At 38.7% G+C, this 13,752-nt stretch overlaps 2 protein-coding genes and 1 pseudogene across 3 annotated transcripts; 2 read left to right on the top strand and 1 right to left on the bottom strand.

Moving 5' to 3' along the window:
- Positions 1 to 3,133: 3,133 nt before the first annotated feature.
- On the bottom strand, positions 3,134 to 5,874 carry LOC306886012 (HAUS augmin-like complex subunit 2). The gene is made up of 7 exons (XM_079442863.1): positions 5,604 to 5,874; positions 5,113 to 5,218; positions 4,941 to 5,036; positions 4,556 to 4,625; positions 4,332 to 4,464; positions 4,123 to 4,231; positions 3,134 to 3,896 (listed from the first exon to the last, which is right to left on the bottom strand). The coding sequence occupies exons 2-7, from the start codon at positions 5,197 to 5,199 to the stop codon at positions 3,783 to 3,785; spliced, it is 609 nt and encodes a 202-aa protein (XP_079298989.1). The 5' UTR covers positions 5,200 to 5,218; positions 5,604 to 5,874; the 3' UTR covers positions 3,134 to 3,782.
- A 163-nt stretch (positions 5,875 to 6,037) lies between these two features.
- Positions 6,038 to 9,598, top strand: LOC306886054 (ADP-ribosylhydrolase ARH3). The gene is made up of 6 exons (XM_079442915.1): positions 6,038 to 6,573; positions 6,959 to 7,055; positions 7,135 to 7,342; positions 7,791 to 7,978; positions 8,859 to 8,959; positions 9,054 to 9,598. The coding sequence occupies exons 1-6, from the start codon at positions 6,399 to 6,401 to the stop codon at positions 9,428 to 9,430; spliced, it is 1,146 nt and encodes a 381-aa protein (XP_079299041.1). The 5' UTR covers positions 6,038 to 6,398; the 3' UTR covers positions 9,431 to 9,598.
- Positions 9,599 to 9,961: 363 nt separating this feature from the next.
- On the top strand, positions 9,962 to 12,285 carry LOC306886723 (serine/threonine-protein kinase pim-1-like; annotated as a pseudogene). The gene is made up of 7 exons: positions 9,962 to 10,068; positions 10,192 to 10,268; positions 10,553 to 10,765; positions 10,899 to 11,042; positions 11,182 to 11,535; positions 11,621 to 11,797; positions 12,203 to 12,285. The product of its transcript is annotated as a serine/threonine-protein kinase pim-1-like (transcript).
- Positions 12,286 to 13,752: the final 1,467 nt, after the last annotated feature.

The raw sequence follows: 13,752 nt of genomic DNA, 5'->3' as shown, positions 1-13,752 counted from the left end.
GTAAGGGATGGAAATTGAAGGCAGATCCTCAGGAGCTGCAGGCTCTCATTGTCTCAGCGCTTGATGACCCAGTGAAGAGAGTTCAGATGGCTGCTGCAGTGTGCCAGTATGCCATGAGGACACCAAACGCTCACGCCAGAGACATACTACGAAGCACTTTGAAGCAAGGTCTGTGGAAGGATACCAATGCCTGAAACCTAAAAATGTCAATTAAAATAACTTCAATTACTAACAAACATTAATGTCACAGGTAAAGCTGTCTGTTCTACTCAGATGTTGACTCTAAATGACCATCATATGTTATGACTCAGACCCTTCTGGCACAGGTGCAGACAGCTGGGTGGCAGCACAGTGCTTGGCGATAGACGGTGATGAGAGTCAAGCTGTCATACAGAGACTCCTGTCACAGCACTTTCTCAAAGACGCTCCTTCAGATCACGAGCAGTCTATGATGCTTCTCTCCAACATTAGCAGCAAGACTGTGAGTGTTTTTGAGTAAAATATTATATAATTTATGCATGCACGAGGTAAACTAGTTCATCTTATTCACATAAAATCATTTTTCAGACACCACTGTTTAAAAGTTTGGGGTTTGTAAGATTTTGTTTGTGAAAGAAGTCTCTTATGCTGACCAAGGCCACATTTATTTGATCAAAAATATAGTAAAAACTACAATATTAAAATATTATTACACTTTAAACTGACTTTTTAATATATTTGAATCAATTTTGAAATGTAATTTATTCCTGTGATAGCATTACTCCAGTCTTCAGTGTCACATGATCCTTCAGATATCATTCTAATATGCTGATTTAGTGCTCAATAAATGTTTTTTATTATCAATGTTGCCAATTAATATTCTTGTGGAAACCATGATTTTTTGAGAATTCTTGAATGAATACAAAGTTCAAAAGAACAGCATTTATTTGAAATAGAAAACAAATGGTGACATTATAAATGTCCTAACTGTTTGATCAGTTTAATGCATCCTTGCTGAATAAAATAATTTATTTTGCAAAAAAACTTTTGCATGGCGTTTCCCATCCAGACACTAGTGCGCTGTCTTCTGGCAGAAGAGTTAAACAGTGCTAACTGGAGAACAAGGGTTCAGGCTTGTACTAGCATTGCACAACTCAGAAGTCCAATAAACAAGGTATCATGTAATTCCAAATTTCAGACATCTACATATCTAATATCTCTAATGGTTGTAGAAAATACTATCGCTTTTCATGCAGGATCTTTGCAACAAACTGATATACATGATGTTGTACGACTGGAACTGTGCCGTTCGTCACGCTGCAGCACTGGCTCTGAGTAAAATGGATGCGGCCAGAGACTATCTCTACCCAACAGACATATCAGAGGGTTTGGATTTAGTTGATTCTTTACAGGCAATATCTCCACAGTGCGAAGCTGGAGGAAGGTCCAGCTGCTTGGCAGGTGGAAGCGCTGATTTTCATTGGTCAGCTCAATATTATGACACCCAAGCTACTGCCTATTTTCCTGCAGTGCTTTAATGATGACTTTGTGACTGTGCGCAAACAAGCTTGCTTGACTGCAGCATCTCTAATGATGGATGACCAGTTGGTGAGGAAGTAAAGCACAATAGATCTTTGATGGCATACGGACAATAAAAGAAATTGAGGGTTCACTCAAATGACCACATAAAACATGTTCACAGGTCCTGGATCAGCTAATTAACCTGATGCAGAATGATCCATTGTGGGAGGTGAAAGTGGAAGCTATTAATGGTAAGTGTGAAAAGAAAAAAAAATTGCTGAAAATTGATTTACTCTCAGGCCATCCACGATCTTCATCTTGACAGAGACATTTAGCATCTTCTGCAGTGAATGGGTGCCATCAGAATGAGAGTTCAAACTGCTGATAAAAGCATGGCTCCAGTCAACCATTGCTTTCAGCAAAAATATGAGTCCTCTATTTATAATATTGCTTTTTCCAGTGAAAACATAATCTCAGCTGAATCAGGAGAGAAATATGCACAGATCAAGCACACAACAAAAACAGTCCAAAGCAGGTCTAAACAAATGTCAATGGATTTTGATGTGAGAAGACAACAGGCAACTTTTTCACTGGAGGAGATGTTATTATGGATTATTCACCAGAAGTGATGGTTTAAATTTAAAACATGTTACTTATGATTTTTTTTACTACAAACACGCAGCTTTTCAATGTACAAGAAATGAATTGGTGGACTGTAGTCGTGTGGATTACTTGTGGATTATTGTGATGTTTTTATCAGCTGTTTGACTCTCATTCTGACGGCACCCATTCACTGCAGAGGATCCATTGGTGATGTAATGCTAAATTTCTCCAAATCTGTTCTGACGGAGTAACAAACTCATCTACAACATGGATGAGTACATTTCAACAAACATAATTTTTTGGGTGAGCTATTTCTTTAATCAGTTAAGGTCCTGCCATTTTGAGTCTAATAATGAATGTTACTGTTTTTATAACTGCATTAAGGAATTATTATTATATAAATGAAGCTTTAGGGAAAATAGGTTGGATGAACCCAGCTCTCCAGGAGCTGATGTGGGCTGTACATCACGAGGAGGAGCCCAGTGTGCACATTGCTGCCTGTAAAGCCCTGAGTACTTTAGGTGCAAAGGGTCCAGAATTACAGCATTTCCTACAAGAGCGTTATGCACTGGAACCCAGCACTGAGGTACAGAGTTATCCAAGGACACACCTCTACACCTCATTCCTTAAAAACAATTTTACTTTCATGATTTTCATGTAAGTAAAATTGTTTTTTGAATGTTACTTTAACCATATTTCTCACTAAGGTACGTTGAAAGTCTTCTTAAAAAGCATGGATACAGTCTGAAGGGAAACAAAAGCAAGATTCAGGAGATAAAGCTCCAGGTTATTTCCTGTTTATTTTGATTTTATGGGTTTTTTTATGTATTAATAATAATTTATTCATTTAAATACTGTTAAGTCATCCTTTGGCCCCCTGGTTGAAAACCACTGCTCTAGAAATGAATGTCTGAACATCACACTAACTGCAAGTTGCTCTGTAGGTGGAGCTGTTGTGTACAAAACACATCATTACACAGAAAGTGCTCTTAATGGAAGAGAGGGGAAAGCAGCAAAAGCAAACATTATTGTGCTGAATTTATAGTTTCATTTGACATACTATATCAAAAAATATAAAGCCAGAATCAAATCTTTTAAGTTGTTCCACCTAAAAATCATCCACTGCAGTTGCTGACGATCAAGCAACCAGGCTAATTACGTCCAAAATTATTTTGATGAATCAGGTATGTTGCTGTTCACTAATTTTTTTACACTGATGATATATTAAGGTAATAGCAAAAGTAAAGTATACAGTGCACAAATCATAAAATACATAATGCTGGTTACCAGCAATGAAACCAGATTTTGATTTTAAATGTGGAACATTTATTTATTATTATTTAACATAAACATACAAAAGAAAAAAAAAACTCACATAAAATGAATCACGTCTACATGTTGTCTCAGTATATACGTATGTAATCCGTGAATTAAAACAAATCAAATCGGCTTTCTCTAATGTGCCTGTGTCAGCAACCAGTAGGTACACAAAATAGAGACAATATGAAACAAAACATGAATGTTATATAGTTTGAAGATACAGATACAGAATACAAAACTGTAAAAATGTATACTAAATCTAGTCATTGATCTTTAGTTATTTTTTATTCATTTAATATTCACTAGTATCCTGAACAAATGGTAGGTGTCATTATATTTGAACATTGTGAAATTCTTTATCAACTGGACATGTCTTTAATGTTGGTGTGCAGATAGCCTCGTCGCTTAAGAACTTGCTTGTACAGGTTTTCGACTTCAGTGCCCTGAGCCAGCAGTTGAGTTATGGCACTGTTCTGATGGGGAGGAGTAACAGAAATAACCGTTAGAATATGCATTTACATTATAAACATGACAGGTTTGCTAGAATAAAAGGTAAATCACATATAGACACTGGTTCCAAAGCATAACACATACTTATATGAACATTTAATCTCCACAGGTCTGTATGTTTTTTGTTCTAACAAGCATATTCTTGTTGTTTAATCAAAAAACATATATACTGTATATATACACACTTACCAAATTACTCAAATAACTGTCAGTTTTTGGAATTGCTTGAACCATCTTAATTTTCACTTCCAAGTTCTGAATGAACTCGACCACCATCCCCATAAGCTCTACCACATATCTGTACATACAGTCATAAACAGTAATCAATACTGTTAGCAATTCACTACTATTTAAAACAAAAACCACCTTCTTTGAGTGGCACATTAAATGCATCTGACCTGTGAAGATCAGCATGAATGGGCAGGTTCTGCTGACAAAGTGGCTTTGTGAGTCTCTCTCGTAGGACTGTCTGTTCTCGCAACACTTCCTGAAGGTGGGATGTGAACTGTTGCAAGGAAGCAAACCTTTGACCTTACAACGAAACAGTCATTAGTCAAATTAGAGTCTTCTAGTATATCAATTTTGTGAACCAAATGTGCATGATTCCATTTACAGCACTTACTGAGGTAATGAGTGTGAGTGACGTCTGCACTGTCTCTTTCCAGCTTCAGCAGCTCTAAATCTAAATTAGCCTTGAGCGAGTGGATGACAGAAAGAAAATCATGTCAAAAATGAAAAATCATTAGTTACTCACCCCCAAGTTGATGGTAGCCATCGACTTTCATAGTATTTTTTTTCCATACTATAGATGTCAATGGCTACCATCAACTGTTTGGTTACCAACATTCTTCAAAATACTTTATTTTGTGTTCAACAGAAGAAAGAATCTTGTACAGGTTTGGAATAACTTGAGGGCGAGTAGGCTAAATAATGACAGAATTTTCATTTTTGCATGAACAATCCCTTTAAGGTTTGTAAATCAGAAAAATATTAAGTTTGTTTTCAACCTGATCAAGATCATGTCTAATTCTGTTCAGCTGCTCAGCTTCAAGTAAAGATGTGGAAAAGACTTCTGAATCCTGTGGGCGAGCATCAAGCTCCTCCTATAAGATCCATAACACAAATGCTTGACATTATCCACCATAACATTTCAAAATCTCAAAATGAAGCGTTGTTTACCTGTGTCATGGTGCCTGATGTTACACATCTGGCTAAAATCTTAGCAGCAGGTGTCACTGTATAGATAATGGGGTCCCAGGGATTCATAACAAGCGTGTTTCCAGACCTGGTGGCAATTAAACAAACAATGTTAGTTTAGAAATTAGTTAAGAATTAGAAGAGTGTTTCTTCAGCTATAGGCATTTTCATGTCTAAGGGCTTTTTTTTTATTAAAGCTTACAGATTACAACTTTTTTATATATTGCAACAGATTACAACTTATTTTATATATATATATATATATATATATATATATATATATACGTCCTAAGGGCAAATGGTGATATAATAGTTAAAAATATGGGAGATGAATAAAAATATTATATTTCAGTGGTGTAACTTAGCGTTAGCCTACAATACTTGTATTTCCCCGAGAAACCTTGCGAACTCTCAGTAATTTACTTGGCTTGTTGCTCTTAGTTGCTATGTTAATATTGAAATAAATGCTACACTGACTTTTGCTGCGTGTTTTTCAAGGCGTCCGGTATGAATGAGATGTCCTCGATCGTCTGATTTTGATCAATAAAACGTCTGTTCAATTTCAGTCTACCGCCTTTTCCTCTCTTGAACACTAGCACAGCTGCGCAAACGTATTAGAATACGTAGATATCGGAAACATATGCCAATATTCGCAGTTCTCATCGTTATCCTGAATAAAAAGCATATGATATACAGATCATAGAAAGTGTAGCGTGCGTCACGCGCAACGCAACTTCCTACTTTATTATCCTTCATTCTCAAATCCGCAGATTCACAAATAACCACAAAGATCAATTCTGCGCAATAAATCAGTTATAACCAAATAACAAAGTATAAATCAATTGTTTATGACGGTTTTATATGCATGATTCTAATTATTTCTGAATCTAGAGTTTGTTGAATCAGCAGGCATAAAAACGTAGATCATCAACAGCGGCGCGACATAGCTGTTTACAAAGGTCCGCGCAGCGAATCTCTCGTTAAATAACGAAATAAATGAATTAAATAAAAAGAAAGAAACAAACGTTTCAGCAAAGTTAGGTTAAGTAATTTTAGTGAACTGGTCGAAATTATATTATATTCGCGAATAGCTTGATGAATCTTGATGCGTATATATTTGACAGGCTGCGGTAAGGAGCGGGTCACACAATGACAACAGCCCTCCAGCGTAACAAACCCCAGATATCACTGTGCTAGATTCATGCTAGGCCCGTCTGAAACGATTTCTCAAGTGCAGCTCGTGTTTACATAAAGATACAGCCAGAGAAATGTCGGCTGCGGCGCGTGTAGCAGCGCCTGTGATGCTGTCCCGGTTCCGCGGGGCTCTGGTGGGCTCGGTGTTGGGCGACTGTATAGGCGGTGAGTTTGAAGGCGCTGTGGATGTGCCTTTAGATCGAGTCCTTCAGCATCTCAGTGCTCTGGAGGATGAAACACGGGGCGATGGTGAGTATTTCCGTATTTTGCGATTATACAATGAACACATTTACTTTAGTTTGTATGTTATCTTTGAGATCACTATTAGGCCATATCAGTCTTACTGTAATGAAATATACTTTTGCTTGTCCTAAAGTCTTTGTTAACCCTCTGGTATTCCTCATGTAGGGGTCACATTTGCGATCCTTTGCAGTAACATTTTTCATGACATAAATGTTCTATATTTTGTTTCAATAATATTTATGCTGTAATATTTTGAAGGGATTTCAGGTAGCGTTCACCTCTAAATTAAGCACCATTTTTGCTATATAAAAAGAATGCATTTTTGTACAAACATTTTTGACTATGAATCTAATTGTTTGTTAATTACACATCTCATTTACATTTTTCCCAGGAATTCTTCAGTACAGCGATGACACAGCCATGATGCGCTGCGTTGCAGATTCACTCCTCACCAGGATGGCGTTTGATGAACGAGACATGGCTCGAAGGCATGTTATCATTGGAAATGGCTAAAAGAGTCCTTTTAAGCAAGGATTAGATTTTCCTGATCATCTTACTTGATTCCAGATTTGCAAAGGAGTATAACCTTGCTCCGGGGCGAGGTTACGGCTCAGGTGTCATACAGGTACTGCGGAAGCTTGCGTCTCCCCATCTGAAGGACGTCTTCCAGCCGGCTCAGGCTCAGTTTGGCGGCCGCGGTTCTTTTGGAAACGGAGGTGCCATGAGAGCGGCACCCTTTGCCCTGGCCTTTGAAAGTCGTGCTGATGTCTGCAGGGTAAATAGTCATCTGATTGTCGAATCTAAGCTAGTAGCATTCTGGACTTCAAACATTTTTGACATTTGGAATTAGTCATAAAAAGTCTGAAGTGCAGCCAGCAATAGCTTTAGACTTATATAATGAGGATTCATATAAATGGTTCTCAACCTGGGGGCCTCAAGATGGCTTAAACAAACATCTTTAAATGAATCAATTATTATTAATATATTAAATCAATCTAAAAAACACATAAATCAACATGTAAAATGAATCAAAACATTTTCTTAAACATTTTTACTGAAGAACATACAGTTCTCAAATTTTTTGTTTTGTTATGCTGGTTGAAAGTCTCTTCACATCCCGAGAGCAATCAATAAGTTAAGTGGTCTATATGTATTTATATCGTCTTTGGAAGGCTTTGGACTGTCCCAGGCTAACATTCTGTCCTTCCATTTGCTTTTGGCAGTACTCTCGGCTTGGCGCAATGTTAACACACTCATGCTCTTTGGGCTACAATGGGGCAGCGTTGCAGGCCCTTGCTGTCCATCTGTCTCTCCAAGGCGCTTTGGCTCTGCCAAAAGAATTCATTAACAAACTGATATCAGAAATGGAGGAGATGGAAAAAGGTGAAACAGCCCAGCTTGATGCTAAAGCGTAAGTGAACTCATGAAAAGAACAAATTTCAGCTGTATGTTTCTTAAAGCGATAGTTTACTCAAAAACAACAAGTATGTCATCATTTGCTCACCCTTATGTTGTTCCAAACCTGAATGACTTTCTTTCTTCAGTAGAACTTAAAAGTAGATATTTTGTTCGATGTTTAAACCATTTTTTGTTGTTGTTGTTTTTTGTCCATGCAGTGTTGTTATCATTAACTAAAACTATTAAAACTAATAAAAATTATTTTCAGTTTTTAAAATAAAGCTACTTGAAAATTTGAAAATAGTATGAAAAATTAAGAACTACGAACTAAGAAGTAGTAATTACTACTTTTAGTACTAAAATTACTAAAACTGAAATGAAAAATAAATGAAAGATAAATAATAAAAAGGCCCTCAACAAAATTACCAAACAAAAAAGCACACAACACAATTTCCTAAAACTTCAAATAAAAATTAAATGAAAGCTGAAAATATAAACATTTATTAAAAATATTAATAAATACTATAATGGTATATAAATAAAACTAAATTAACACTGTCCAAATGATATTGGACCCCACTGACTTTCATGTTATGGACAAAAAACATTTTACAAAATGTCTTCTATTGAGTTCCACAGAAGATAAAACGGGTTTGAAGTGACAGAATTTTTGTTTTTAGATGAACTATCTGTTCTACTGTCTATGGCAGGGGTGGAGAACATTGATCCTGGAGGGCCACTCTCCTGCAGAGTTTAGCTCCAACCAGAGATTAGCTGGTTCAGGTGTGTTTGATTAGGGTTGGAGCTAAACTTTGCAGGGACACCGGCCCTTCAGGATCAACGTTCCCCACCACTGGTCTATGGATTCTTAGCTACTTTGTTTTATTCCACAGACTCAATTTATCAGATTTCCCATATTGCTCACGATTGCACAGAGTGAAAGAACTTATGGACAGAAACAATGTGAGCATTGAGGAGGTCATATCTGAACTGGGTTAGTGTTGATTACTATTGATTAGCGTTGATCTGATCATTTAGAAATGCATTATGCTGTTTTTCTTGAAGTTGACACTCTTTCTTTGTATTAGGGAATGGCATCGCTGCCTTACAGTCTGTGCCCACTGCTATCTTCTGCGTGCTGCATTGTTTGGAGCCCCGGGATGGGCTGCCAGAGCGATTCGGAGGACTGGAGAGGACAATAGCCTACAGCTTGGCTCTGGGTGGTGACACTGACACCATTGCTTGCATGGCAGGGGCAATCGCGGGGGCACATTATGGCATTGACTCCATTCCCCAGAGCTGGCAGAAGAGCTGCGAAGGGGTGGAGGAGGCAGATGATTTAGCGAGACGTTTGTATGGTCTTTACTGCCTTCCACCGTTTGAAGAGGACAGGGGGACATCAAGCTGCGAGAACAATCAACCACACACATACACCAGTGATCAGCACACTGCAAAAACTGACTGACCCACTAAATGGCCATATGCAACATGCAGCCACACATAAGTGAAACTTTACCTGGCACACAGTGTCAAATGCACTTGCTAATATACCATCATATATGTTTATAAAAATGTGAAAATTGCAAAATGTTTACAATAAAAAGAACAAAATGGTACCATTTTATTGGTAATTATCTTGTGTTTTGTCCTTTCTTTACTTAACATTTAACACTGTTCTGCAAACTATATACGGTGAGGTTTTGAAGTTCACTAGTGAACATGTCTCTTATTTTTTTATTTAAAAATACTCCACATTTCGAAACATTAATGAATACAACAGGTACAAATAAAAGAAATATGTTGCAGACATTTATTTTTAATACATGTGTACATGCTTTGATCATTCATCATTAGATACTTTGCTTAATATTTGTTAGAATCTTCTGCTCGCAGGACAGGACTATAAAGGCGAGAAACTCACCTGTTCACTTTGGCGAGTTAAGGAGTAGTTATCATCAACGGTGTTTACAGTTGGCGTTTTTATAGTGTGGTGAATATGGGACAGCGACTTTCTCCGAGAAAAAAGGTGGAGGAAGGAGGTGATGGGGTGTGTACACGAGGTCAATCCCCCGTGCACCAGTTTCACCCACCGACCACAAGGCGGTGGGTGAAATTGTGAGGGAGGGAGGAGGCGGACTGGAGAAGGGGCGAGAGAAAACAGAAAAATAGTTGGTTCCGGTGGCTTGCCTACTTTTTCTGTTGTTTGTCTCGCCACAAATCCACCAGAGCTCAGGATGAGCAGGTGGAGCAGAATGAGGTGGACCAGGACACTGACGCCGGACCATTCAGGAGGTGTTCAGATGGTAAATGACATGTTTTCATCACCAAAGCTCTTTACAAAAGTCTCTTAATCATTTACACACAATAATAACAAACGCAAAACCCAGTTAACTCAGCAAAAAATGTCTTTCTTATACTTTATTTGTCGTAATATAGTTAGATGACATAGTATAATTAATTTTGTATAATATAGTAGTATAGTATCATATTAACTTTTCAAACTAGTCAGAAGTACCCCGAAATTAATAATTAATATGAGTAGGCAATATTTATTTGATATGATTTTGGTTGATATTCCTCTCTTCAGATCAGACTTCTCTACAGGACATTGTCTGTACTATGGAGGACAATGATCACCAGGAGCCTCCTTCCAGTGGTGAAGTCTACACCAGTGCCGAGGACCAGCAAATGGAGGTCAACGAGCCTCAAGATCAGGATAGTCCAGTTAGTCCGTCAGCAGGTTCAAGTGCATCACATCTGCTGAGACAGCTGGACTGTAATGAGATCACGAAGATAGAGGGTGAGTTTACTGTCAAAACCCAAAATATAATAATTATATGACAATTAGAAGCCATGTTAAAATAGTTTTAGAATATAGCATGTCACACTGCTTTATTAAATTATAAAAAATTAAAATAATTATGTTTTAATAGACCACATTTGCTGGAAATATGCCATCGACCAAAACATGGGGGAAGGAGGATTCGGCTCTGTCTTTGAGGGGACCCGGTGCACGGACGGCCTTCACCGCAGTGAAATTTGTAGCCAATACGGAGAATGTGCGGTACATCAGCCTTGTAAGTAGACTGTGCTCCCTGTGTCATCTCATCTCAGTCACTGTTTGCATTTATGACATTTTAAAATATTTCAGTAGACTAATTCCTTGTTTGAGAATCCACTTCCATCTAACCATCATAAAAACTGTTCTTCTTCTAGCCTGACCATCCCAGACCAGTACCCCTAGAGGTGGCCCTAACAGTCATGGCCAATCAAGGCCCTAACACTTGCCACATCATAGAGTTGCTGGACTGGCAGGACCATCTAGACCAGTATATCATGTCCTAGAGCAGCCAGCACCTCTATATCATGGCGACCTCTTTAGTGAGGAGTTAGCACGTCATTTCATGTGGCAGGTGATTGACGCTGCTGCCGTGTGCTGTTCCCGGGGGATGTTCCAACGGGACATCAAAATGCCAAATCTCCTCGTCAACACGGAGACCCTGGAGGTCAAATTGATTGAGTTCGGTTGTGGGGACCTCCTGAAAAGCTCTTCTTACAACACCTACTCTGGTATGTGACACATCATGATATTAACGTTGACTACAATTAAATGGCATTTCAGTCAGAGTATCATGTGGTAAACTCTTGCCATCAGGGACAGCGATGTACTGCCCTCCTGAGTACTTTGAGAAGGGCGAGTACCACAGGAAGGAAGCAACGGTGTGGTCGCTAGGCGTGCTGCAGTTCGCCATGATCACCAGCCTTTTCCTGAACAGCAGCGATATCAGCTTGATGGACGCTAATGTCTGGTTCCAGCCAGGCTTCTCAGATGGTGAGAAAATCATTACAGCAGAGAAGGAAGGATAGTGGCTTTATAAAAGATGGCTTAATGGATATTGCAGGAATCTTTCCAAGTTTACAAAGCAGGTGTGAAGTTGTAGGTAATAATCAGACATTTTTCCCAACTTTCTGCACAGAATGTTGCCATTTCATTTGAGGTTGCCTGATGAGCAACCCAGAACAGAGGCTTCATGTGGAGGAGATGCTGTTCCACGACTGGTTCAAGGTACTAAGTCTAAGATAAGCTAAAATTTATATATTAACATTAGGTCGTTTGTTTATTTTTTGCCTTTTTGTTGGTTTGGTTTGATTCTCTCAACATTGACATCAGTCTCCTTTTGTTACTATTCAATACCTGTTGCAACAATATACTCAATGCTCACACGTTCTGTTTCAGGTCCTCCTATAATTCATGGAAAAGAGGGTCAGCCCTGTGTCTGGCAGGCTGACACGAGTGGCCCCTCCATCCCTCCAGCCTAAGCGTCTTTGCGGGGCTGGCAAGCCTTGGTTGCTTCTGGCGCCTTGGCTTGAGACACTAGTCTTTGTGGAACTACTTGCCTGGGGATGTGTACATATTGTAAATAGTTAGTTTAGTTGTAGTTAGGTAAGTTAGACCTTCCATCCCTCCAGCCTTTGCGTCTTGCGTGGTTGACAAGTCTTGTTTGCATCTGGTGCCTTGGCTTGAGGCGGTAGTTTTTGCGCCTTGAGGAACTACTCACCTAGGGATGTATAATGTAAATAGTTTTACTTAGTTAAGTACTACACCATCCAATCATATTTTAATTCATAATAATGGGGTCACTCAGAGTTGCCACTGGCCTCACACTGATGCTCCTTCCTGCTATGAGCAACCAGGTCTCAAAAGATCCTGTCCGGGACACTCCAGAAGTCATAGTGAAGGCCAGCCTAAGGCTGAGGTCAAAGAGGTCAAGTAACAGGTCCCTGTACCAGCCTGCTACAGCTCCACAGCTCCAGTCACACCTGACATAACCAACCGGGTCACACTGAAGCACGTCATGTCTGCCACAAAGGTTCCTCTCATGATGATGCAGAGATTCATGCCATGCCTGCCAGAGAAATTGCTTAGGCAGAAAAACTGTCTTTAGAGCTCCTCTCTCAACCTCACTGGCCCCAGAGGTTCCTGCTAATGCTAGGGTTTCTGTCACCAGTATGATTCCACATTAAAAACACAATGTGAAAATAAACACAAAATGGTTTATTTATCACTTTGTATGTTCACTTGAATAATAATCTCACCATGTATGTAATAGAGTGTTACTGTTTAAAGGTCAAGGTATCAGCATGTAATTTAGCTGTAGACATATACATTTATTCATTTAGCTGACGCTTTTATCCAAAGCGACTTACAATTGCTATATATGTCAGAGGTCACACGCCTCTGGAGCAACTAGGGGTTAAGTGTCTTGCTCAGGGACACATTGGTGTCTCACAGTGGATTCGAACCCAGGTCTCTCACACCAAAGGCATGTGTCTTATCCACTGTGCCACCACCACCCCAGACAGGGTCCAAACAATAAAAATGGCCTTTGGACAGTCCAACAGAATGAAGTCAGATGTCAGAACACATTGTTTACTTTCCTACCAGTCTTCCTACTATTCTGCTACAATGCTGCTAATTATTCCAGTTTTACACAACTCATTTGGGTTAATGTCTCAACTGTATGTAAATTCAAATAAAGTTTATTTTTACATAAACTGAGTCTGAATTTATTACAAAAATAGTCCAACCTTCAAGCTACCATTTTTACATAACTTAAATGAATACTCACTATACAATACAGTATAACAATGTGCCTTCAGAATAAAGTGGTTGTTTGTATGTCTATTGTGATACAGTGTATTAATAAATGTATACACATGTTGAATTAGATGGACCTTCATCAGAAACTATAAAGGTCTGCAGTGTAAATAGCTTCTGTGCAGTAA

This window comes from Barbus barbus (genome assembly GCF_936440315.1).
Source record: "Barbus barbus genome assembly, chromosome: 20".
NCBI classification, from domain to species: domain Eukaryota; kingdom Metazoa; phylum Chordata; class Actinopteri; order Cypriniformes; family Cyprinidae; genus Barbus; species Barbus barbus.
This window is presented reverse-complemented; position numbering and strand designations above follow the sequence as displayed.